Genomic DNA, 27058 nt, shown 5'->3' on the forward strand with positions numbered 1-27058 from the left:
TCCTCCTCCATAAATTGGCCTAATTGTCTTTTAAAGCCACCCAAGTTACTCCCCATCGTTGCTTCTTGTGGGAGGGAGTTCCACAGTTTAACTATGCTCTGCATAAAGAAGGACTTCCCCTCCTCTGCCCTGAATCTTCCAGAATTCAGCTTCATTGGGCACCCACAAGCTTCTAGCGTTGTGAGAGAGGAAGAACAACCGATTCGAGTCTGAAACAAAGGACAATAGCAAGGTATGGAGATTCAACATTTTTTATTATTATTATGGAAGTCTATAAAATAGCCACATCGATATTTCCCCCCCTTATAAGATCACAAAATACACAACATCCATTTATTCAACATGTCACAGGGGCGGGTTTGCTGGGGTGCCCCCAGTGAAATCGACGGGAGCCCCACCCAAGCAAAGCAGCCGGGCTCCTGGTCCTTTCAGCCGAGCGTATGAAAGAGAGACAGAGATTCCAGGTAGACTGAGCTCAATATTATATACACATGAAGAAACCACATGACACAAAGCACATCTTCACACGGCACCACGAAATACCCCTACCCAACAGGTGCTTATTTCTTTCAATATTAAGAAACGACAGACACAACATGAGCAATGGCAAGGGGGGGAGTATCTCCTGCACATCCCTTAGGGAAAGGGCACTCTAACCATTCACTGCCAGGAGGCTGCCACAGGAGACGCCCACCCCCCGCAACTCCTTCCATATTGGGTCACATGCAAATAAAAACATATTAATTGCTTTCTTTTCCCTTGCAGACAAGTTTTCTTTCTTTCTTGTTGTTTTACAATAAAGGAGGAGGCAGAACAGGGGCGAGATATTCCATACTTTACTAAATAACAAATATTTTTTTTCTTAAAAAAAGAAACAGGCGAACTTTTCTTTATACTAAATATCTATTTTGAATTATAACAAAAATAGTACTTATAATAACAATAACAATAATAAGTTTATAAACGCAGAACGGGAAAAAAAACACCACGCCACCTTTGTGTATAAAATAATATAGCAAATTGGAACTGTGCCAGCAAATTTAAAAAAGACACACAAGACAAGACACATATTCTGAGACTCAAAAGTGCTTCATCCTGCAAACTGCAGTAACAATTTTAATATCTTTTATTCTTTTAGTCAAGTTATATTAGTTAGGAATGGTAAATCAAACAGGAGCTATTCTTGCCTAGATACAACGCACACGTATGCATATATATATAAAGTTTATAAATGTATGCCTCTTATATTTCTCCCCCTTCCCCCCCCCCATTACTACCCAGCAACCAGCCTCGCCAGTTGCCCACCCGACACAAACCTCAGCACTTTTATATAGCTGGGGGTAGCATAGGTCTGCTGTTCTGTGGGAGGGAACAGGTTGGCAAACCTTAGGGAGGGAAGAAGGGAAGCCAGAGCTGATCTTGTGAACCGAAACAAAAGGCAAAGGTGGATTTATCTTTAGAATCATAGAATGGTAGAGTTGGAAGGGACCCCCGAAGGTCATCTGGTGCACCCCCTGCAATGCAGGAATCTCAGCTAAAGCGGGGTTTGCAATCCTTTCCCGTGCATCTTAAGACTCGTGCCTCACCAGGAGTGAAAAAGAGGGTGGGAGCAGCAGACGAGACCTGGCGCCCCCCAAATGCTTTGCCCCAAACATCTGAAGGACAGCGATGGCTCAAGTCGGGCCCTCAGCATGCAGTGGTTAATTTTTGGGTGGGGAAAGTGCCAGGGCTCTAAGCCCATCAAGGAAGTTATTTGCTTTTTTTCATTTATTTCTTACACTTAGGTCAGGCATCCCCAAACTGCGGCCCTCCAGATGTTTTGCCCTACAACTCCCATGATGCCTAGTAGCAGGACCAGTGGTTGGGGAAGATGGGAATTGTAGTCCAAAACATCTGGAGGGCCGAAGTTTGGGGATGCCTGATTTAGGTATATACCACTTTTTCCTCCATGGAGTTCCCGGCAGCCTAGATGGCTTGCCCCCTCCTCCTCCCCCCATTTTGTCCCTACAACAACCCTATGAGGTGGGTTAGTCCAACCCAAGAGATGGCAGCTAATGATTTGGCATTTGAATTGGCTTTGATTAAAAAAAAAAAATCCTTCCTTGCTTGCTTCCTTCCTTCCTGCGATCCACAAGTCCCAGGGGCTTTGAGAGTTCCCCTGCAAACTGGCCACAGCCTGAACTCTCGTGGCTGACCTCAGCTAACCAGGGAGGGCTGCTCAAAATTATTTCAGCTACACACAGAAAGCGCCTGCCTCCAGAATTTACCCTGTTTCTCCAAGGTTTGGAACTTTGCTTTCAGACATGACCGGTTCTGAAGTCCCGCAACTGATGAGGAAGTTACGGGATCCGAGAGCCTTCAACACGTCAGAGCAACTACTTGGGTCCAAGGATCCATAATAATGTAATTATTTTTTCAAAAGCAACAACAGCAACAACAACCTGGTGGTAAACATGGCTAACAATGTGGGCAACCATTGTTCTGAATTCAAAGGATGGCCCCAAAGGATGGAAACCCATTTCCTTAAATAGAAATTTCCTTAAATAGATGGGGGAGAGCAGGGATGGGGGCTTTCCCCATGGCAGGGTGTGTGTGAGAGTGTGTGGATTCTCTCTCTTGCAAAGTAACAACAGTTTGGCTTAAGGGCGCAAGAGCACATTAAACGCTCAACTGTGCATAAGGGAAGTTCGATGCAATGATCACCATAGCTTTGGGTTGGATGGTGGATGGCAGGATAGGACCAACAGAGGATTTCAACATGGGCGGCAGAGCATCAGCTCCAGAAAACCGTATTTTGCTCCTGAACCCCATTCTTGACATTTGTCACTGACCCTCGTCATCCTAGTTAGAAGGGGAGGTGGCCACAGGCTTTGAAATTTGGCTGGTGATCGGAGAGTTTTGGTGCTCCCCAGGCACAGAGAAGCTTCTTCTCAGGAGAGTCCACAGGCCAGTTCTTCAGTGTTACATTTCCACAGCAATGATTTTAAAACAGGTGTCTTAAAATCAGCCAGAAGAACAGGCCAAGGAGTCTCAACTGCAAAGACTCCCAAGTCCCCAAGGCTCTGCTGAAGATGGGCTCCTAACTCATGCCTAAGCCTCCGGATGATTTAAAAGGGGGGAAATCAATGTTCTTCCTCAGCCGTTTTTCTGACAACTTCCCCATGCGCGTCTTCAACACACAAGGAGCTGAGCATCAATGTGGTGTTGAGGCCCTGCAAGCATGAATACGAATGGCATAGCAGTTTCAACGCCAGACCCTGTTTAAGCTGGCATCCTGGTATCTCCTGGAGGCATAGGGTAGGTACAGCAACGCAAAAAGGTATTCCGCCCACCAATACACAATACTGACTTTAGCCAGACCCCACTGAGGGGGGTCCTCATGGCCACTCTCTCTAAAGAAAGCAAAACCAAAAAAAAGATATTTCCCAAATGTTGTCGCAGGTCACTGACCAGTTTAACACTGATGCTTCGAAGGTCAGGATCTGCCAGAGGTCACTCGCTACCCCGACCCCGGTCAGGTAAGGCTTCTGACAGAAGGGCAGGACACCCATACCTCAGGGGGGGGCAGCAAAGAGCAGGGGGTCCTTAACCCCAAGAAAGAGCAGCAGACAGCAGCAGCAGGAGCAGCGAGGAACCTCTCCTTGCAACAAAAACGCCTCTGTTTCGGATTATATTTATATATTTATAGATATAGATATATATATATATGTGCATATATTAACATTTACATACTGTTTATAGCCAAGACAATCCCCTTCTGTTTAGTGTTAAAACAAAACAAAACAAAACAAAACAGAATCCATCCAGGTGTTCTCCGCAACCTGTCCCCCGCCTGCCCACCCCTCGCACTAATGCGCCACCGTCGTTTTGGCATATTCATCGGAGAAGGCTTTGCCCAAGAGGTGGCAGGTGAGAGGTCTCCATCGTCCATGGGAGGCTGGGCTTTTTCCTTTCCATTCCTCCATTCTGGGGGCCCTCAACCTCCCCAACCAAGAGAAAGCAAACCGAGGGTCCGGTTTACACAGTGGCACCCAGCATGGCTTCTGTCTCTGTCAAGATTTCGTTCTGGTTCGAGTCGAGTCCGAAAAACTTGACCTTGAGCCCGTCCACCGGGTGGACGACGGGCACCAGCGTGATGCGGGGGAAAGTCCTGGTGGCCAACTCAAAGCGGCTGGTGCTGGCCAGCTCGATGGCCAGCGCCTTGAGGAACAGCTTGGCCAGGTGCTTGCCCAGACAGGTCCTTACGCCACCGCCAAAAGGGAGGTAGTGGAACCTGCCGTCTTTGTCTTCTGTGCGGCCCTGGGCAAAGCGGTCGGGGTCAAACACGTCCACATCCTTGAAGACGGGAGCCGTGTCGTGAGTGTCCCGGATGCTGTACATGACACTCCAGCCTTTGGGGATTTGGAAGCCCTGTGGAGGAAGAGGAGGAGGAGGAGAATTTAAATTCAGTTTGAATCTGTTTTCAGTTTACTACAGGTTAACAATAATAATAATAATAATTTATACCCTGCCCATCTGGCTGGGTTTCCCCAGCCACTCTGGGCAGCTCCCAACAGAATATTAAACAGAATAAAACATCAAACATTAAAAACTTCTCTAAACAGGGCTGCCTTCAGATGTCTCCTAAAAGTCAGATAGTTGCTTATTTCCTTGACATCTGATGGAAGGGTGTTCCACAGGGTGGGCACCACCACCAAGAAGGCCCTCTGCCTGCTTCCCTGTAACCTTACTTCTCGCAGGGAGGGAACCGCCAGAAGGCCCTTGGAGCTGGACCTCAGCGTCCGCACTGAATGATGGGGATGGAGACGCTCCTTCAGATATACTGGGCTGAGGCCATTTAGGGCTTTAAAAGTCAGCACCATCTTCTAAAAGTCAGATAGTTGTTTATTTCCCTGACATCTGATAGGAGGGCGTTCCACAGGGTGGGCGCCACCCCGAGAAGGCCCTCTGCCTGGTTCTTTTGAATGTTTTAGCATTCGTGTTCTCCTCCCCCCCCCCCCGGTGACATTTTTTTTAGTTTTGCAAATAAAAGGTACAAATAAACCAAAAGATTATGATGAGATAAGAGACTTATTAACAGACTGGTTCCAGTTTCACCAATTAAATGACATATTTAAGATAGACCGGATGCCCCTTATGCAAGCAGGATCTGACCCCATGAGCCCCCTCCCCCTCCTATGGTCTCCAGCAACAGACATTCAGAAGCATGCCTGCCAGAGCACAGCCATTGTGGCTAGGGGCCAGATCACTTTAGAGGGATCTCTTTAAGTTGCTGTGCACTTGGTGACTTTCCATTTTGGTAGGCGTGTCGCCTGGGGAAACTTTTATGGAAAAGCAACAGGGAAGCAAATAAATGCAGGCACAATTGTGCAAGGCATTCTGCTCTAAACAAAACTGAACCCCATGCCATGTGCAGCAGATCTCCTGCCAGGCCCCCTTCCTCACGCAGCGAGCCAGAGATGCTAGAGGGCTCTAAGGCAGGTCCCCGTACTCACGTCCAGCTCGAAGGTCTGCAGCACCGTCCGGTACCCTCCGGAGATGGGGGTGAAGAGCCGCAGGACCTCCTTGATGACGCAGTCCAGGTAGAAGAGGCTGCTGATGGTGTCCATCTGGAGGGAGCCCTCGCAGAGGCACCCGTTGTGGAGAATGCCTTTGCTCCTCAGCTCCTCCCGGAGCTTCTCCAGCACCTTGGGGTGCTTCAGGAGCTGCATGATCAGGGAGGTGCTGGCGCTGGCCGTAGTGGCGTAGGCAGCAAAGATCAGCTCAAGGGTGCCGTCCTGAAAGGGAAAGAGAGATGTGCGTTATGAGAGAGAGAGAGAGAGAGAGAGAGAGAGAAAGAGAGAGAGAGAGAGCGCCATGGTCAGACCCATGGAGTCGCAGGTTCAAATCCCCATTCTGGCGCCCCTGCATTATAGGAATGCTTTGGGACCAGGGAAGCAGCTTGCTTGCCCTCTGGGGGGGATGGGGGGGGCTTTCGTTCCCCTTATCAAAGTTTGCCTTACCCCTTATAGGTACCCGCTGGACCACTTTAGCCTGTGGAACTGGCACTCTTACAGGCCCCACATAATACCCAACACACATTTGGGAAGCACTCAGTCTTGCAGTGTGACAGCACCTAAACTCTGGAACTCCCTGCCTATTGAGAACAGGCAGGCAATTCATGTACTCTTTCTGCTGCCTGCTTAGACAAGGCTCCCCAGACGTGTAAAATGTGGATGCGCATTTTAGTTGAATGAGTTGTTTTTAATGATTTTGTTTTCTTTGTAAACTGCTTTAAGGTGGCTTCCTTCCTTCCTTCCTTCCTTCCTTCCTTCCTTCCTTCCTTCCTTCCTTCCTTCCTTCCTTTCTTTCTTTCTTTCTTTTTGCAGCCAAGGGGTGTATACATTTTTTTAAATAAAGGAATCCTTTTAATTTCCCCTAAAGTTCCAACAGATTTTACACATTTTGATTGATTAAGTGATTGATTGACTTAATTTATTTCTTGCCCTCCCTCCCAAAGGGACCCAGAGCAGGAAACACATCAGAAATAAAACAATACGATAAAAAACAGCCAGAAACAATCACCTAAATAAAAACAATTAAAAACACTTGAGCCGTGTGTGGCTGATGCTGTTCAGCAGAGCAGCCATGAGACCACCAGCATCAAAAGCCCCTGAACTGAGCAGGACTGAGGTGAGCTCCACCCCACCCACCCACTCGTGTGCCTGTGACCCCCAACCTCCCAGCCCCCCTGGAGGTGAGAAGCAGCGATGGTAAGTGACAGACACCAGGGCATATCCAGAGCTGAAGTGATGTGCAAAGCCAGACAAGGCACAGGCCTTCCTCTCCTAAAGAAACCATTTCTCACAGTGGTAATATAGGAGAGAGAAGCCCAGCCCCCTTCAGCCTGCTGCCCTCCAGGTCCTTCAGATGAGAGCATGGCTGGTGTTGACTGGGGGCTGTTGTGACTTAGCATCCAAATTACCTAGAGGTCCCCAGTCTGGAGAAGGTTGGCCAAGTTCCTATGGGAAGGCAGAGCAACATAGGCAGCTGCTTTATGATGCAGAGTCAGACCATTGCATCCCATCGACCTCAATATTGTCTACGCTGACTGGCAGCAGCTCTCCAGGGTCCAAGGCAAGGTTCTCTCCCACCCTACCTAGAGATACCTTTGAGGAGATGCTCTGCCACTAAACTACAGCCCTTTCCCCCGACCATGTTGTTTTATTGCAGGAGAGGCCGGTGTTTATCCTGCCATCCTCCCTGTGCGAGAACAAGAGCCAAGGGCTCCTTGCGGCCACCTCGGCTGCCTCTTCCCGGCCACCCAGTCTCAGCCTACCTTCAGTTCCTGCATGGTGAGCTCCTTGCCGTGTTCCTTGCCGCTTTCAATCAGGAGGTCCAGGGCGTCGGAGTAGTCCTTGCCCTGCGTGTTCTGCAGCTTTTCCCGGATGGCTTTCTCCAAGCTCTTCTGCAACAGCTCTCGAGCACGGATTCCCTGGAGGGAAAAGGAGGAGGTTGGAACCCAGAAAAAGCAGCTTCCACAGAGCAAAGCCCACGTCCTGCTCTCTTTTCACTCTCAGCTGCGCCTCTCCTGGAGCATCACAAAAGTATAGCAAACCCCAAGGTCATCTGCTCCAGCCCCCTGCAATGCAGGAATCACAGCATCGCCAGGTGAAGCACCCCACACCTGCAGGGAGAGGGAGGGCAAACAGCCCAGCCGACCCTCCAAAATCAGAGCCATTTGGACATGCTCCAAGATGCTCTAACACTACCCAACAGTGAGGTCAGTATATTCCCGTACTGTCTACTCTGCTCTCTGGGGTCTTGGGCACAGAGACTGTTCCCCTTCCCATCGCCTGCTTAACTGCTCACTTCCATCCCAAGGATCGAACCCAGCACCTTCTGTAGGCCCAAATGTTCTTCTTCCAAGCCACCTCTCCTAACCAAGGCGTCTCTTACCTTCCGGTAGCCGCTAAAAGGCAGGTCCACAGGCAAGGAGAAGACGTTCTCCATGAACTGCTGGTAGACCTCAAAGAGCTGGCTGAGGTCTTCCTCCGGGATCCGGAAGCCCAGCAAGACCCGGATGGCCATGCGGAAGGTGAGCTGCTGGGCTTCGTAGTAGACGTTGATGGGATCCGGGTTGCTGCTCCATGCCCTCAAGGTGTCCTGGATCACCAGCTGGATCTTGGGAAGGTAGCTCTCCAGGGCTTCGTGGCTGAAGATTTTGGAGAACACCTGAAATGGAAGGGACGGGTGTTTCAGGAAAACACCAGGAAAAGCTTTCTGACAGTTTGTCAGTGGAACGGACACCCTGGGGAGGTGGTGGACTCTCCTTCCTTGGAGGCTTTTAAGCAGAGGTTGGATGGATGGCCATCTGTCAAGGATGCTTGAGCTGAGATTCCTGCATAGCAGGGGGGGTGGATTACTTGATCCTTGGGGTTCCCTTTCAACTATGCAGTTCTATGATTCTATGAGCATTGAATCCTGAGCGCTAAGAAGATAGGCAGGCAGGCAGAGGCCACCTGACACTAGAAATGGCTTCATTGCTCCTTGGCTGCCATTCGGCACAGGCAAGAATCACTGCTTCCCTACAAAGGAAGGTTGCAGGGTTTGGGCAAAGGCAAGTAGGAGGCAACATTGGAGAAGTTCGTAAAATTATGCGCAGCATGGGAAATGCGGGTAGAGAGAAAATGCTTTCTCCCTCTGTCGTAACACTTGGACTCATGGATGGCCAATGAAGTTGAAAGATTCAGGAGAGACATAATAAAGTCCAAGTTAATCTATGGAACTCTCTCCCACAGGTTGCCTTTGGAAAAGTATTAGAGAAATTCATGGAGGAGAGGTCTATGGATGGTCACTAGCCATGATGGCAACGTTCTGTCTTCACAGTTGGCGGCAGCAACATTGGTTCTGAATACCAGAGCCCTGGCACAGAGAAATGTCGTGGACCAGCCTTGCCCCTCCTGGCCAAGTGGGGGGAATGGCATTGATGACTCAAATATCTGAACACCAAGAAAAGACAGATAAGATACTTCTTCACACAGCACAAACTATGGAACTTGCATGAGAACATCAGAAGAGCATCTGCTGGATCAGCCCAGGCCCATCGAGCCCAGCATCCTGTTCTCAGAGTGGCCAACTAAATGCCAGTGGGAAACCAGGGAGCAGAACATGAGCGCAAGAGCAGGATTCTCTCCTCCCATGGATTCCAGCAAATGGTCTTCAGAAGCCTTGCTGCCTCCAACTGTGGATGGCTAGGAGCCATCGGCAGCCTCTCCTTCTAAAGATGGCTTTAAAGGAGGATTCGGCAAACTCATGAAGGCTATCAGTGGCTCCTCGGCATGACAGTTACGCTCTGCCCCCATAGTTAGGAGGCAGCAATGCTTCTGAAGACCAGTTGCTGGAAGCCGCAGGAGGGGAGAGTGTTCCTCTTGTGCTTGGATCCTGCTTGTGGGTTTACCCTTGGGTCAACGGGTTGGCCTTTGTGAGAACAGGAAGCTGGACTCGATGGGCCATGGGCCTGATCCTGCAGGCTCTTCTGTTCTCCTTCAAGGCTCCCATAGCCTCACTCTTGCAAGCGGCAGTCTCTCCAGTCCTGATATTTATGTTCTGCCCTGTGTTGCCTCTCTCGCCCTCCCTCCGCCCTTCGGCGGGAATCCTGGGCGGAAGGAGAGTGTTTGCTTACTTTTTATTAACTGACATGTGCGACGCTGCTGCCACTGCCATGATCTGCCCCCCTCCCCGCCCCCCAGCTCCAGTAGCAGCGGGGAGCACGCGCCAAGGTAAAGCTCAGGCGGCCCTGTGCGATGCAGCCGTCTCCAGGAATCTGGCTCGTGTCAAGGAGGGCTTGCGAGGTGGGGGGGTTGGAGATTGGGGAAGGCAAAGGAAGCAAGGACCTCTCCGCTTGCAGGGCTGGAGAGATCCTTGCTCCAAGAGCCTCGCTTTGCAAGCTGTGCGGGAGAGAGAATTCCCCCCTGAAGCCACGCACACAGATCTGTTCAGCCACTGGGATCTGCCCAGGAAAAGGAACTGTTTCTTGGAGGCAGCTCTGCCCTGCCACGGCACGGCACGGGGCGCCTTCTGCTCTGGTTTTGTTTAGTCAAATAACACCCCCCGTTTTTTAATGGCCTTTGCTTCAGCGCCAACAATGCCTGCTTCATAAGGAGGGCTAAGCCTGACTTGCTCTGCGTTCCTAGGTGGGGGGGTGGGGGCAGCACCAGATTTAGGGCAGTCTGGGGACACCAAGCCCAGGGGGCAGTAAATAATAATGTATTTATACAGGTACCTACTAAGAAGATCTATAAGAAAGCAACTGTACCAAAAGGAATGATTGTGAATGTGAAAATAAATATAGGGGGGCACCCAATTTTGTCCTCTTAGGGGTCTATCTTACCCCAAAGTCCTGGTGGGAGGCATAAGCTCCCCTGCATTAGAAATAAACGAAAAGCAAAACTGAGTCTGTTCTGGGATCTCAGGCCAGAGTTTGACCTTCTCCAAAAGGGACACAAAATGTCCCACAAGCAGGATCAGAGCTCAGGAGCCCTCTCCTCCTGCTGTGCTTTCCAGCAACTGCTTTTCAGAAACATCGCTGCCTTCAGGTGTGGAGAGAGGACAGGAACAGATGCCAGCCTAGGTGGGTCATTGGCCTGATCCAGCAGGCTCTTATGGTCTCCCTGTAGGAAAGGAAGCCTGCCAAGAGGGAAGGCGAAGAACCCACCCCGGTCCCACACAAGCCGGTGCAGGAGATCAGCCACATTTCTCTTTCCTCTTTTTATTTACTTCCAATATTTAGATACCGCCCAGAAGTCCTCTGGGCAGCTCAACAGGGAAACGGAAGCCCATGAGAGGTCTGGGCTGCACTGCGTCAGAGGAAGCTACTGCATACAGAGTCAGACCACTGGGTCCACCTGCTCAGTATCGCTGACTCTGACTGGCAGCAGTGCCTCTCTGGGATTTCGGGCAGCAGACCTATGTGGAGAGGCAAGAGGGCTCTGAAAAATCATCCCCCTGTGGAAATCCCAACAGGCTCTCTGCATTCCCCTCTTACCTTTGTAGATTAATACCCCTGCGCCCTCTAGTGAGCAATTGCAGAATAGCTCTTCCTATTCCGCCCCCCCCCGCACCCCCACCCCAACAGGCCATCCGCCGCCTTCTAGACTGCACAGGTGTCCTGGGAATCGCAGAGGCAGAGACCTGACCAGTGGAGCGGAGATGAAAGAACTAGGAGACATGCCCAAGCCATGCTCTCTGCTTCTGCAAGGCCACCCTGTGATGCCTGAAGGTAGATATTGGCAGAGGGGGAACAATGCAATTGCTAAGCAGTCAGGGGAGGGGGTGTTAAAAAAAATGGAGCCTTTCTTTAGCAAAAGTAATCAAGGATCCAGACTGTATGCACCATGTAGCAATCGAGTCTTTATCTATCATGCAAAGCAGGCACAAAGGCGATATTTGGCTGGGTCTCTCCACAATCAAAAGGGAGTCTCCTGCAAATGCTAAGAAGAGCCTGCTGGATCAGGCCAGTGGCCCATCTTGGCCAGCATCCTGTGCTCACAGGGGCCAGCCAGATGCCTGCAGAAAACCAGCAAGCAGGATCTGAGCACAAGAGCGACACTCTCCCCTCCTGTGGTTTCCAGCAACTGAGATTCAGAAGCATCGAGGTCAAGCAGAGCTAGGAGCCCATCAAGACTCCTCTCCTCCTCCATGAATTTGTCTAATCCTCTTTTAAAGCCAACAAAGTCAGTGGCCGTCACTGTCTCCTGCACAGGCGAGTTCCACAAGTTAACTATGCACTGCACAATAAATGACTTTCTTTTATCCGTCCTGAGCCTTGCAACCCATAATTAAATACGCATCGACTTGGCAAGGAAGCTGGTCACTTAGATCCACACAGAGGTTCTCCTATGCCACCACCACCCCACCTCACCTTGCCCCCCTTGACATTGTGAAACTGTGCTTCATTCCCTCCCCACATTTCCCTGCTACCTGGGAGACTACGACAGAGGTGGTCTTGCCCCAGACTTGCTCAAGGGAAGCCAAGTAACATCACACACGTTGTGGTAGGGCTGAGATACATTTCACATGGAACACTCCACTGAACTCTATAACCCAAACCAACCCTGGAGCCACTCAGCAGGAATGTCTGAAATTTGGGAGCTTTTGAAGTTGTGGAATCGGTTGTTAATTATTATGTCTCCGAGTGCAGAAATTGCACAGAGCCGGTGATATTTTTATACGCCTGCTGGAGACACTCTATCCGAGTTTTCTGGAGTGACGCTGCTAGACAAAGGTCTCTTGCCATTGGTGGAGTTTCAGTCCCATTGGATGCTCCCGACAACATCTTTTACACATCAGCTAGGGCGGCAGGGCCAGCTCATGGCGGTGATCCTTTTAGAGGCAGAACGTAATGGTTTCCCCAAGACATTTTACTGCCCAAGCGGCTAGACCACATGATCCGAGAGGAGCACATAAGGAAAAGATGCTGGGGTGTGGCCCTTCCTCATACACAGCCACCCGCTTTCTGAAATTCTCATCCTAAAGATGCCTCTGGGATCATTCTGGGGAGGCGCTTGGGGTGACAGAATGTTTTCGCTCAGCCCTGCAGCACAATCCTTGCACTCACGAATCCCGCTATGGAAAGGGTGAGGCTAATTGTAATGCATCATTTTAATCATCTGACAGCTACGAGCCTTTTCCTTTCTTTCTTTTTTAATGGGTGTGTGTTCAAAACCCTTTGGAATGGATCCACATGTTTTCAGAATTCATTTCGCAAGTATGGCAAGCGTCATAAGATCATAGAATTGTAGAGTTGGAAGGAATTCTTGGGGTCATCTAGTCCAACCGCCTGCAATGCAGGAGAAGGAACTCAATGCACTTAACCTAGGAAACATATTAACATTAATTCAAGGTGCATGGTCATTTGGTATTGGCAATACCCATTTTTTTGGTGGGCGATTGTAATTTGAGTTTGGATCCTAGTGGTCTTTGGGGGTGGGGGAGGACAAATCCTGGGTCTTAATTGTTTTCAATTAATTTGCTGTGCTCTGGAGTTCCTGCCACTCCCTTTATTAAAACTTTTTAAAAAAATAAAGATCAGAAAAGGATTTTTACAGGGTACCTTGCAAAGCACTTGTTCCCTGCAAGGCTCTTGCCACTTTCCTTTGTCCAGAGACATCTATGTGTCGACACCAGCATACCCAAATCTGAGGCAAATTTGTGCAACAAGTCTGTGCCCCAAATCCTCCCCCACTGGAAAGGGAGACGGCCAACAATAAAAGGGGGGCGTGGAAGATAAATTAATGGTGCAATCCTGCTAAGTATGTTTAATCAGACATTGATCCCTTTGACCTCAATTGTATTTTGCACCCTGGGAAGTGAACTTAGATCTGCAACCCCAAAACCCTTTCTTGGGACCATCGGTGCGAAGCCTTCCAGACTGGAACATTCTGGAGGCTGGGACAATGGAAGAGCCCTGCAGGATCAGGCCCAAGGTGCCCACCCAGTCCAGCACCCTGTTGTCACAGTAGCCAACCAGATGCGAACAGGATTCGTACTCCATGAATTGGTCCAATCCTCTTTTGGCGCCACCCAAGTTGGTGGCCATCGCTGCCTCCTGCAGGAGGGAGTTCCACAGTTTAACGGTACACTGCATAAAGGAGCTTTTTGCAGGACAGTGGTCTGCAATGCTAAAGGGGCAACCCTTGCCAGTCTCCTGGGGCCCCTTGCAGCAGCCAACACCAGAAGCCGCTTGCTCCGAAGAGGGGCTGAATGATCTCGACTCTAAACGTCCAACCGAGCCACCGAGTGGAATGAAAACAGGATATTTCAAGCTTTATGGTTTTCCTTAGGCAGAACATTCTTGCACCGGTGTCTCGGCGGCAGGATGTACAGTGCGCTCCAGGTATGTGCGACACATGAGTCTTTGCTGGGAACCTCAGAGCCTCCCTCTTGTTTAGCTTTTTTTTCTGGGTCGGGGTGGCGGGGGGGGGGGAGAAAGGGGAGGCCTCCGGGTGACCTTTGGGTGGAGAGTAAAATTCAGATCGAGACTGGCACCACACAAATCCCCAGCTGCAGTTGCCAGATACAATCTTCCTGCAAATATTCAGCCCCATTCTATACAATTGCAGCAGAGGGAAGCTTTCTTAAGTGGAAACATCAAACGAAAGTCAACACCAGCCCTGTTTACGTGATCATGCTGCCCTCCGACAACAAGTGAACTCGCTTCAACCTCCAAGTTGTTTGCATGCCGAAGGGGTGAATCCAGGTTTCGAGGGAGCCAAGAGGAAATCAGCCGCCCATGGCAAGGCCGAGCGCTCTTGACTCACCTCTCTTTCATCCTGGGATGTGAGATCCAAGGGATGAACTGCAGCAGGGCTGTGAACACTAGCGGGTAGAGCTTACAGGTTCCAAGGGAGCCCCACTGGGTGGCACCCTGGAAGGGTGTCTGGATATGCTTCCAGCATCCCCCAAAGCCCACAATGGACAACACACTGAAATTGAGCCAGGGATGTAGTGCTGCAGCACAAAAGACTAATGCGCGTTTGAGACCTATTTGCACCTGCTTCCTGTCCACAACTCAGGAGATCACAGGACTGATCTCACTTGTCACCAATATGGTGCTGCCAAGCCGCCGGGCTACTGTTTTGCAGAACAGGTTTCCAAAAATATGTTGACAAATTGGAGAATTAAGAGGATGATGAGGCCCCCGTCTCCACAGTGGCCTTCTTGTGTGGGCTGGCTTGTCGCTTTCTGTGCACATCTGAGCCACACGGCACATAATGCACCACAGTTCAGTTGCACACCAGTGACACCCTGGTGGAAAAGCCACACAGGAGGACGCACACACGGCCTGCAGATGGGCACCCTCTCAGCCCTGAAAGCATCACAGCTCACTTCTGGATTGTCCCCCTTGCCACGCTGCACCAATTCTCAAAGTAAAGAGCACCAGGGCGGTGTAGTGGTTTGTGTGTTGGACTAGGGCGTGGGAGAGACCAGGGTTCAAATCCCCACTCAGCCATGAAGCTCAGTGGGTGACCTTTGGCCAGCCACTGCCTCTCAGCCTAACCTACCTCACAGGGTTGTTGTGGGGGTATACACCACCTTGAGTTCCTCGGAGGGAAAAGGTGTATACATGGCAAAAGATAAAATAAATTTTATGAGTGGGAAAGTTTCAGTGTGCAAACCCTGGCCTTTTATTCTCTTACTAGTCACGCTGTTTTAAATGTGTCTTCTCCTTTAGGAATGTTTATTATTTCAAAATGTTTTAAGATAAAAAGATCATCATTCTTGCTACATTAAATGTATATTCTATACTTGACCTTGGCTTTTAAAAAAATATTAAGATAATGCTTTAGTTTCCTGTTCTTTTATACTGCTTTGAATGAATATTTTGCATTTGATTCTTCTTCTGCAATTTTTATTATTATTTTGGAATGACTTATTTGATATTTTGATGCGGCTTGTAGATCGCTTTGAGATCCGTTTCCTTAAAAATATGAAGCGGTATGGAAATGGAACAAATAATAATAACAGCACCCATATTTGTTTTTTCCCATGGAGGGAGCAGGTCCAGGGGCGCACTCTCTGGCGTGCCCAAATGTGCTCCTCCGTTAAAACGAGTAAAACAAATCAAATGAGCACAATTCCTGGGACCTGCTTAGAGAGCTCCCAGGCACTCTGAACTGGGCAACCCGCTGCCGTAAATTTACGAGGAAAGGGGGGCTGTGCTAAGCTTTTGGATATGTCTGAAGGAACAGACAGGGCAAGTGCTCAAAACATAAGCCCCCAAGCAATGTGCTTCGATCAGAGGACAGATTCAGGCTTCCCGGTAGCAGCGAGGAACCCAGACTCTGAAAGCGCTTTGTCCTCCTTCTCACCCACAGGCCAGCTCCCAAGCCGCATCCACACAGCGCTTGCACCGAGGCCTCCAGCACTGGCTGCTGCTCAAGACAGGATACCCGAATTGATGGTTCAGTGGCCTTGCAAATCTTACATGCCGGTATTTTTGGCTGCTGGGGCCGTGATCGCAAGCAGGAGAACATGTCTCGGGAGTCTGCCAGCTCCAGCGGAACAGAAAACAAAGAGAGGGCTCCCTGGCCTTGCACTTGGCCCAGGAGATGGGGCGGGGAGTGGGGGGAGAGGAGGAGGAGGAGGAAAAAACTCTCTCCAAAAACAGCTTTTCCAGCTGCCGCTTGGCACCCTAAGAGTCAGGCAAGAGAGGCAGAATCGCTGGTCTTTCTTTCTTTCTTTCTTTCTTTCTTTCTTTCTTTCCAAAGCCATGCACAGGAACGCAGTTTGAGCCCCAGTGTTGAATGGGATGCCCAAATCATGGAATTGTGGAGCTGGAAGGGACCTCCAAGGGTCATCTGGTCCAGCCCCCTGCCATGCAGGATTCACAGCTCAATGGGTGGGGCCAGAGCATTAGATGCTCTTAAGACCAGCAGAAGGCTTTGCACAGAGACGGGACGGGGAGGGATCCAAAAGAGGAGGGGTGCTACACCTGGGAGAACATTGGTAAACTCCAGGCACAGGGGAGGGGGAGCAAAGACAGCCTGAGGGCCATATGCCCTCCTGAACAACTTTTCAAGGGCCACATGTTCAGGGCGGATGATTCAGGATGCAAGGAACACAAGCAAGAGGGACTGGGAGACAAGTGTTTGTTGTTGCCTTAGCACCCAGCCATAGGGTACCACATTCCAGACAGACAGACCCTTCTGTGCTCACACCCCTCTCTGTCTTATCATAGAACTGTAGAGTTGGAAGGTGCCCTGAGGGTCATCCAGTCCAACCCCCTGCAATGCAGGAATCTCAGCTAAATCACACAGGACAGGTGGCCATCACAGCTCTGCTTACAAGCTTCCGAGGAAGGAGAGTCCACAAGGCACCATTAGGGTTCAAGGGCTCATCCCAACTAATCAAAAGGGCTGGAGGAGCCCATAGAAGGAGGGCTGGGCGAGAGTCCAGTGGGTGGCTTTGGGCCAGCCATGCTCTCTCAGCCTAACCTACCTCACAGGGTTGTTGTGAGGAAGAATGCAGAGGATAGAGAGGGGTGGGGAAAGGAAGGGTGCCGCGTGAGCAGATGACAACGCTCTGTGCAAAAAGAAAACGACTAAGGCTGCATTGTAGGGGGCAGGACTAGATGAACCTCCCAACTCTACAATCCTACAAAATCCTATAATGCGAATAAATTGCTGCAATGCATCGCTTTTGCCTAAAACCCCTTACAGTACTTTGCATACAGCATTCTGGGCAAGAAGCTACGCAGAGCAGGGAAGGTTGTACTGTTGTACTGTACACACAGAGCTCCCCACCTCTTATTTCAGAGGGGCTCCCGCAGGATCGGGGCCATCGCCTGCTTGGCCTTTGGAATGTACAGGGAGGGGAGGGAGCTTCCCCTCAGTCACCAGCCTGATCAGCCCTGGGGCAGGGAAGGAGATGCTTGAGAAGGGCGGGGGCGCTGCCTAGCAGGGAGCACATCCTTCAAAGGCCAGGCAGGCAGGCGTAGCAGGAGCAGCAGTGCGTGGAAGGCCCCCAACACCTGGAAACTCACCTGACCCTGGCAATCTGGAAATGCCATAATTAAAGGGCAGCCCCGGAGAGGCAGCAGCCCGCCCTCTCGTCTAAAGGAAACGGTTCCATCTGGAGGGTTAGGCCCCTGGCACCAAGGCTGAAAGGGACCCCTCTCCTGAAATCACACAGAAGCAATCTCCCTAAAGAGGCGCTGCAGAAAGAACCTTTGGGCTGAGCCCCTTGACGGGCTCTGACCTTCTGCCATTTATTTTCCCCTTTTCTGCAGCAAAGAACACCTGACAAAGTTGCATGTTGGAAGAAGAAGAGTTTGGATTTGATATCCCGCTTTATCACTACCCGAAGGAGTCTCAAAGCGGCTAACATTCTCCTTTCCCTTCCTCCCCCACAACAAACACTCTGTGAGGTGAGTGGGGGTGAGAGACTTCAGAGAAGTGTGACTAGCCCAAGGTCACCCAGCAGCTGCATGTGGAGGAGCGGAGACGCGAACCCGGTTCCCCAGATTCCCACTACACCACACTGGCACCACACTGGGACACATCAAGGAAGAGGCAGCGTTGCATGGTGGTTACAGTGTTGTGCTAGGGCCCGGGAGGCCAGAGCTCCAATCCTCCCTTGGCCACAAAGCTCACTGGATGACCTTGGGCCAATTGCTGACTTTCCGTCCTACCTTACAGGGATGTTGTGGGGATTAAATACGGACTAGGACCTGGGAGACCAGGGTTCAAATCCTGCCTCTGCCACAAGGCTCAGTGAGTGACGTTGGGCCAGTTGCAGCCTCTGGGGCTTAAATGGAGAGGGAGGGTGCTCTTCTAGTTGCGGCGAGCACGCGGGAGCCGTCGAGCGGCGCGGTGGTCCCGCCTGGGGCATCGCCCTTTTAAGGCTGGAGCCGCCGGCGCGCCACAGCGCCTTCCAGGTTACTACAGTTCAACTTCCCCACGTGCCGCCTGCCAGGGGCTGCCGGAGCCGGCGGGGAGATTCCCGGCCTCGCCGACGGAGGGAAGCAGGCAGGGGCGGAGCCGCCGCCCGCCGTTCAGCAGGAGGACACCCGAAAGCCATTAAGCCCGCGGACGGCTCCCCGACGGCAGCCGAGACAGCCTCGCCGCGGGGGTCGGCGGAGGGGGCGGGCCGGGGCGCTTGCTTCTCAACGGGGCCTCGGCGGAGCCCCCGGGCCGGAGAGCGACGGAGCCCACCCCCCACCACCCTTGCAAAAGCCCCCGTGACGGCCAGCAAGAGGTTCCGGGGCTCAGGCAGCCCTTCCTGGGAACGCCCGCCCGGCTGCCCGTCTCAAAGGCACGGTCCGCTTCCCTGCGTTTGCTGGGGAAAGCGCTCTGCACGTGCTCAGGGGCCCGCGCGCGTCATCCCCTCCGAAAATACCCGCTTCAAACTAGCTTTTCCGTCATAAGAGTGTGGGGAGGGTCGTCGAGAGAGACCGACCCCTTGGAAGGCCAGAAGCGCGACTGAAGCCACCCGGCGGCAGGCGGCCGCCTCGCAACCTTTTGCTGCGGAAGAAGCTCGCCGCGAACCTGCGTCTATTGCTTGCTCGCGAGTAAAGCTTCACAAGGTGGCTTAACGGACGGTGGCCGCGCGCAAAGCTACTCGACGGCGACCGGCGGGGGGGGGAGGGCTCTCCGTGCGCGTGGGGGAGGGGGGCGCCACGTGTGGATGCGCCGCCCGACACCCCCCTCGCCCACTACCGTGTCAAGTCAGCGAAGCCAAACCGAGGTGGGGGTGCGGGGCAGCCACCGGGCGTTTGTCCGCAACGCGTGGCTAAGCGGCGGCGGCGGCGGCGTCCCATCGCCCCTTTAAATTCCTCAAAGGCCGCCGCCGCGTCCCACGCGTCGAATGTTGAGACACCGGAGGGGGGGGGGAGATAGAGAGGAAGCCCACGTGGGGCGGGCAAAGGGGAGGTGGCAGAAGCCGCAGCCCGCAAAGCGTTAGGGACATTGGGGGGGGGGGCGTTAGAAGATGACGTCGGATGGAAGAGACCCACCCCCACTCCTCGAAATGCCCACGCAAAAGGGACCCCACCACCGACAGAGATCGCTGCCACAGTTACTATTGGGGGGGGGCAACTCTCACACCCCACATCAACAGATAAGCCTCACCACGCCAGTCCAAATGCCCTCCTTCTCTGATGCAGACACCCACTGAACTCAGAGTAGCCCTCCCCAAGGGGGCCCTGAACTACAACTCCCACCAGCCCTCAGGTGGCTATGGAGGAGTTCGGCCTCTAGCCCGCACGGAGAGGCGGGCACACTCTGCACATGCTCAGACGCTTCAAAGTGGTGGGGCTCACCCCATCCAATGACTGAGCCAGCTGCGATTCCTGCACCGCAGGGGGTTGCGCTAGATGACCCCTTGGGGCCCCTTCCAACTCTACCACAACTACAATTCTGTGAATTGCTGAGCCCTTTGTCTTGCAGATGCTGCACACACACACACACCCCGAAGCTTTGTGTTGAGAAAACACTTCCTGCTTCCAAAATCCATATTGGGGCAACCTCTTCGTTAAGCGAACTCTTCTCATGCCAGATGGGAAACGGAGCGACTGCGGGGAGAGATGAAGCCTTGGCACCTGCTCCATGCCAGCACCCCGTTTTGCTGCCTCCTTTCCTAGCTCTGCTTCCCATCCAGTGACAGGAGAAGAAAGAGTTCAGGAGAACTCCAAACCACAAGAGCATTGCCCTAAAATGGACTTTGGATTTTTTATTATTATTATTATTATTATTATTATTATTATTATTATTATTATTATTATTATTTGTAATGGGCCAGCACAGCTAACTTAACTTACTAGTTGGCTTGGGAAAGGCTCCCTTTACAACTCTTAGCAGGTAAGGCTGAGGTCGGGAGAGAGACTGCAGCTTTGCAGCACAGCTCAGTTTTGAACTTGCTCCAGAGGAAGCACATCCTTATTTTATTGTGGTCACGGGGCACCTTAGATTGGAAGTGATCTCTCTGGCTGCATCCCAACATTCAAGCTGCAATCTCCCTTCGCTAAGGCAGGCGTTCTGGGGGGGGGGAGTTCTCGGGGCCACACTTTCAGAATAAAAATTTGCTCGTGCCACACCGATTTTTCAATTATTATTCATAAGAAATACATTTGGGAGGGGAGGAAAACAACTAGCAGTGCTTGATTTTGAAAAGATACCTTATCCATAGTCTGCAAATAAAAATAATTTATTTTGATACTATACTGCACAATGCTACACTGGAATGTTTCAATGCTTCTTTGATTGTCCTTGGATCTTCCTGCCACACTTGCCCTCCTTTCCTGCCACACCCTTTGAGAGCCACTGTGCTAAGGGATAATAATAATAATCAGTGATTTTAAGGGGGTACTCAGGGGCACACAGTACTGGTACCTCTTTTTTGTTGTTGTCAAAAAGTGTTGCACTTACTGTAGCAACTTCATGGTGAGTTACAGCCTGAGTACTGTACACTTTTTCTAGAGAAAAAGCACTGATAACAATAATAATTTTATTATTTGTACCCCACCCATCTGACTGGGTTGCCCCAGCCCCTCTGGACGGCTTCCAACATATATAAAAAAACAAAGTACAAAAATGGTATGGTTCCTCATCTCCTTGATGGGAGGGCGTTCCACAGGGTGGGTGCCACCACGGAGAAGGCCCTCCGCCTAGATGATTTAGTTGCGATTCCTGCATTGCAGGGAGTTGGATGAACCCGGCTGATCCCTTCCCGCTCTTCTATCCCCTCTCACATACACATGCTCCTTCAAGGCAGGCTGTCCCTGCGGCCCTTACCTTCCTCTTGTGCCGGTGGATGTCCCCGATGGAGTTAGCGACGGTGTTGGGCCCCAGCAACATCCGTGTGCTGCGTGGCCACTCGGTGCTGACCAGGCTGTGCTCGCCCATCAGGATCTTGCGGACGTTGTCGGCACCCGTCACCCGGACCAGGGGGCGGCCCAGCAAGTGGGTCTTGAAGACGTTCCCATATTTCTCCCTCCGCGACGACTGGAAGTAGGAGCCCTGAAAGAGGAAACCGGAAAAACCCTCCTAAGTTGGCATCTAAACGCCCCACTTTTTATCATCACCATCCCCAGATATTTGAAAAGCACTCTGCCTCCCCCCCCCCTCATCTCAGCTCTGTGAGCCTGCCAAAGCCACAGTTCCCCACAGCGCCCAGCCCAGACTCACAATATGTGGGATTATAAAGCATCTTTGAACATATGCAGAGTGTCTTTTCTTTGTTGCATTACACACGGAGCGAATTGGGGAGAAGGGCTCTGGTGCAGAGAGTGTGGCTTTCTGGCTGGCTCAAATCATGTCCTTGCCTTCCTTTGGGAGTTTAAGCATGGGGTGGGGGCATTCAATCCATGGCACCCTCCTTCAACCACCTTGCATGAGTGGGTCCATAATTTCAAGGAGCATTTATGTGCAGGGTATAATCAAAATTGGGGAGAGACTCTTCAGTTCACAAAGGTCAATACCCCAGCCTTCTTCCTGAGCAGGGGGCTAAGAAGCAGGAATATAAGAATATTATCATAGCATTAAGAATTCTGGGCCACCTTCTCCTTTTCCCTCCACAGCCCTTTTTTTCTTTAGTGTCATGTCTTTTAAAATTGCTAAACTTTGGGTGAAAGGAAAAAGAACCTGCTGTATACCTAGTCCATCTAGCTCACTATTACCTACACTGACTGGCAGCAGCTCTGGGATTTCAGACGAGGGTCTCTCTCAGCCCTAGTGCCTGGAGATGCTGAGGACTGACCCTGAGCCTCACTTTAGCTGCAGCCCGCAAAGTCACAGTGTTTGCATCTCTACCCCGCACCAGTGGGTGGGGGTGGAGGGTCTTTTAAAACTGGCTGGCAATGTAAATGCTAAGGGTTGACATTAGAGGGGAGCAGAGCAGGTGAGGCTGTGAAAAGGAATCCTCCATTCACAGATTCCCAAACCAGAACGTTTCTAAATAAATGACAGGTGAAGCATTGGAAATATTATCAGTGGGCAATGCTTGAGAAATGGGGGTGGTCCTGATCTAGGGAAGAAACTGTGAACTGCAGTCCTGCTGAAATGTATCCTGCAGAGCCCAGATAGCAGAGCAGGGGAGGGGGGCTGGGGCTGGGGCCACAACCCTTGGTGAGGCTCTCCTCCTCCCCTGTCGCTCGGTGAGCTTGGGCAGAGGAGATCCAAGTTCAGCCCTCCCTCAGCTCACCTGCCCTCTTCCCTGGTCAAGCCCACAAACATCTTCCAGATCCTGTGGGCACAGCAGAGCTCCTGCAGACAGAGGCCTGAGCAGATAGATGGCTTCAGGAAGTAAGCCAAGTTACATGTCACAAATGAACATGTACACCCCTTCCAAAAAAAAAGTAAGGGCACCAGCAGATGGGATGGGGGAGGGGGGATACTGCAATGTCGTCTCTCATCCACCAGTTCTCTAGAAGCATAGGGTGGTAGAGTTGGAAGAGACCCCGAGGGTCATCCAGTCCAACCCCCGGCAATGCAGGAATCTCAGCTCAAGCATTCATGACAGAGGGCCACCCAGCCTCCGCTGGAAAGCCTCCAAGGAAGGAGAGTCCACCACCTCCCAGGGGAGTCCCTTCCACTGCCTAACAGCTCTAACAGGCCTACAACTGACAGACCACCGTTCCTCATCCATTCTATGAACACAAGGCTGTCTCCACATTATCCGGATGGTTGTGAGGAACACAAATGATGCAATGGCTTAATAATCAGCACTAATAAGCTGTGTTTAATTCTGGGGCTCTAGCCTGACCGGGAGGACCTGTCCCAACCAAAGCTATGAAAGATGGTCATTGCAATGGCTCAGTGGCGAGGAAAGGACTCTCTGCACATGCTCAGGTGCACATTCTGACCTCCTAAGCCCTGAAAAGAGGAGTTGGGGTTCGCTAGGAACCTTGACAAAGGCCCTTCAATCACGATGCAGTTACCTGTGAGGTGATGTGCACCCAGCGGACCTTCCCAGCACCCTGAGGAAACTACAGTTCCCAAGATTCCTTGGGAGGAATCACGTGCTTCAGGTGTGCCCTGGAGGTGATTTTATGTGGGTCAGATGCAAGGGGCAGATCTCACGCATAGCTTGGGAGGGTTCGCACTGCTGGCTCCTCCAGAGTCTGGCTAATGGTCAGTGGGAAGGGGGGTATCCTGCCCTCTCCTTTGCCTTGCCCTCTTAGGGTTGAAAGGGGAAGGAGCCAGGGCATGAGGAGTTTTCCCTCCCCCAAATATTGGGGGGGGGGATTCGTTTCATTCAGGCAACTGGTGGAATGAATACACAGAACGCGTCTGAGCTTACTTAATTCCACCAGTTTTTACGCAGACCCCTATCCCAAATTAACAACGGTAAGAGAACCGCCTCACCCCACTCCACAACCGCCCCTCTCCCCTTTGCTTCCAACCCCATAAAGCTTCTTCAATCGTGCGTTTTTCGGGGCGGGGGCGGGGTGTGGACCGACTGCCTTAATGCACTGCAATTATCCTTGGCTAAGTCAGTGGACAGTTTGGGGCTTTTAATAACTTTCCCACATGCCGGTCCGGTCCTTAGCAGGGGAGGGGGCGTGACAGCAAGGAAAGGCGACCTGAGCACTCCTCCCCTGCCTTCTCCCCACCCCTCACACATCCCACACACACCTCTGCTACCGTACCTCCCCCACCTCCAATGCCAACATCAGGCTTTTGAGGGGGTTTACGTGCCCTATAAAATTTCGGAGAAACTGTGCAAAGGCATCTGCCCCTTTAAATCCAGCTCTACGTCTCTCCCCTGAGCCGCTGCAGGGTCTCTAAGCGAAGAGGGTGGCGGAGCCTTTGGGGGCAGGTGGGGGGGCGGAGGGTGTGCGCCCGTGTGTGTTTTTAAACAAAAGCACAGTTGTGAAGTTCAGATGTTCAGGTGACCCTGTTTCTTGATCTGCGTAAATATAATTAAAGTACTTTTTGTGGCATTAATAAAGGGTTATTTGTACAACATTTCCATCACTGTACAAAGGCCGCCTTTATGTGGCGAGAGTTTTCGAGCCGGAGTCCAATTTATACAATTTTTTTTTGTATTTTTAGCTCTGGACTCTGTTTGGATGGAGCCTTGTGGAAAAGGGAGAACCCTTTCTCGGTCCCCCTGTAAAAATCTGATAAATTTCTTTTAAAAATAAAGCCCTATTGAGTGAGGGCAGTTAACCCTTCCGCTGCTGGCAGGGAGCTCCCCTCTCTGCCCCCTCCATGCACGGAGGTCTCTCATGCTAAGTCTGCGATACTGTTACATCTGAGTTTAGAAAGGAGGACCCAGAATAGGATTTTCCCGCAGCTGGCGGAAGGGGGACCCATCACGGCGGGAGGTGTTCCAGAGCTGCACCCTCCACGGGAAAAGGCAACCAGACATGAACCATGGACATGTCGCAGCATCTCTGAACAGAGATACTTTCCTAAGGGGCTGCCCCTCCCCAAAGTTTTAGGGTTCTAGGACAGGTAATAAAGTTTGTGCATTTCGGAGAGGGGCGAGACAAGGAGCTGATGGGTTTCCCATTGAAAGGGGGGTTGTCTTTTGCTGCGTCTACCATCTCTCTCTGCTCCCCACCCTGCATCTCCCTCCTGGTTTAACTCGGGATTCCCCCCCCCCACACACACACCAGTGATCGCGTTCCTCGAGAGGTTGTTTAGCATTTAAGAAGGTTAATCCCGGGTTAATCTCCCGATTATCTCGACCCGGGGGCTCCCCCACTGCTTTGCTTAACGAATCTCGAGATCACCCGGGCGGCTCTCGGGATTCCAGGCAGGGAGCTGCCGGAGTCCGAGCGAGGCGCTGCTGCTGACAGACAGACAGTACCACCAGCCCTGCCCTCCCCCTCCCTCCGGTCCTTACCTGGCGGCTCGAGGGGGTCCCCAGACAGACCCCGCGCCTTAAAGGGGCAATGCAGCCCGCCACGCCGGCGCCTGCCTTCGGACCTGAGCGGGGCTTCCTACACTCGATAGGCTAGCTAGGAGAAGTTTTTGAAGAGAGCCCTCCTGGAAACGGGGAGGAGACCGAGGCAAGCCCAGCGCCCGAGCACCACGCTCGGCTGGAGGGAGGTCACCAGTTCGAGCCCCGGCTGCGAGGGAGGGCGCCTGACCATTAAGCGGATCCGGCCCGTTCCGAGGCTGCGGAACCACGCGGCGCGGATGGAAGGGGGTGGGGAGAGACCTTTCGCTTTTCCAAACTCCTCAAGGATTGGCTGGGACCTGGGGAAGCTCGACTGTCGCGCGCAGGACTTACTCTCGAGGAAAGGGGCCAGGGATCGGGGCGCGCGGGATTTGCACGTCGCAAGCAGCAACTGTGCAAGCCACGCATTTTGTACGACGGCGGGGAGCCTCCAGCAGCCACATGGTGCGTCCTAGCTGCCCCGGAGCTGGCCGACCAGGGCACCCGGCGGAACGGTGCTAGGAGGCCCTCCGGCGAGCGTGGCTGCGTCTGCGCCGCTCTCCCGCCCCCCGACGCAGGCGGGCTTACCTGCAGGAGCCAGTGGAAGGTCTCTCCGACGAGCGGGAAGCCCATAGAGCCCTTGGGGATGGGCAGCTTGCAGCTCTTGTCGCGCGTGGCGGCCCAGCGGAGCTGCCACAACTGCTGCGTGACGGCCAGGAGGAGCGTGACCGAGACGAGGCAGGCGACGACGGTGGCCAGCGCCGAGAGCAGGTCGAAGCCCTGGAAAAGCATCTTGCCCGGTGGCGCTGCTTCCTCTGAGGAGAGTGTGGGGGGCGCCCCGCGGGAGGCAGCCGCCGAGCCGCGCACCGGGCTGGCGGGGGAAGAAGGAGAGAGAGAAAGAGAGAGTCGTCGGAGCGGCGCGCCGGGGAACGAATGCGCCCCGGCTCTGGGCAATTTGTGGCTTTTAGAGAGATTGGGGAGGGGGGAGGGGAGGGAGAGATATAAAAGCAGCTCCTCCCCACTTATAAAAGAATGCAAAAAAGGGGGGAGTATCAAAGGCGAGGAGGGGGCAAAAAGAACCTCAAAGAAACTCCCGTCCCCAAAGCGACTCTTCCCAATTTTCCTGCTGCTGCTGCTGCTGCTGCAAACTCTGGCGGGCTTGCGCCAAAAAAAACCCAAAAAACTTCACAGAAACTCTCAAATAACGAGGAAAGGGGTTCCTGCTTGTTTTGCACCAAAAAACGGGGAGGGGGGAATATAAATAACGACTGCAGGGTGGTTGTTGTTGTTTGTTGTTTGTTTGTTTGACTCAAACGGGGGTGGGGGAGGAGAAGCAGAGCAGCAAGAGGAAGAGGAGGGCGGGAAAAAAACCGGCCCGGAGGAACTGAGCAAAAAGCAGACGCGTCTCCAAAGCCCAAGCGAAGGCGCAGCGAGCTCTCCGGAGCAGGACGGCTGTGTTGCGCCCGGCGGCGGCTGGCTGCGGGTGTCGCTCCGTCCAACTTGAGCGGCTCTCTTGAGCGCCTCTGCCGGGGGCCGGGCTGGGCTAGGCTGGGCCGGGCTCGGGGGGAGGAGGAGAAGGAGGAGGAGAACGGGCGAGCGGGCGAGCGGGCGGGGGGAGGGCAACGGCGTCGGCGCTGCTGCTGCTGCTGCTGTTGCTGCCACCACTTTCCAGCACTGCGCCTCTGTCGGG

The 27058-nt window shown here is 52.4% G+C and overlaps 1 protein-coding gene across 1 annotated transcript; it reads right to left on the reverse strand.

Moving 5' to 3' along the window:
- Positions 1–235: 235 nt before the first annotated feature.
- On the reverse strand, positions 236–27058 carry CYP26B1 (cytochrome P450 family 26 subfamily B member 1). The gene is made up of 6 exons (XM_035103701.3): positions 25957–27058; positions 21273–21497; positions 7939–8214; positions 7319–7474; positions 5496–5777; positions 236–4410 (listed from the first exon to the last, which is right to left on the reverse strand). The coding sequence occupies exons 1-6, from the start codon at positions 26158–26160 to the stop codon at positions 4018–4020; spliced, it is 1536 nt and encodes a 511-aa protein (XP_034959592.1). The 5' UTR covers positions 26161–27058; the 3' UTR covers positions 236–4017.

This window comes from Zootoca vivipara, chromosome Z1, assembly GCF_965207765.1.
Source record: "Zootoca vivipara chromosome Z1, rZooViv2.hap1.1, whole genome shotgun sequence".
Taxonomy (NCBI): Eukaryota; Metazoa; Chordata; class Lepidosauria; order Squamata; family Lacertidae; genus Zootoca; species Zootoca vivipara.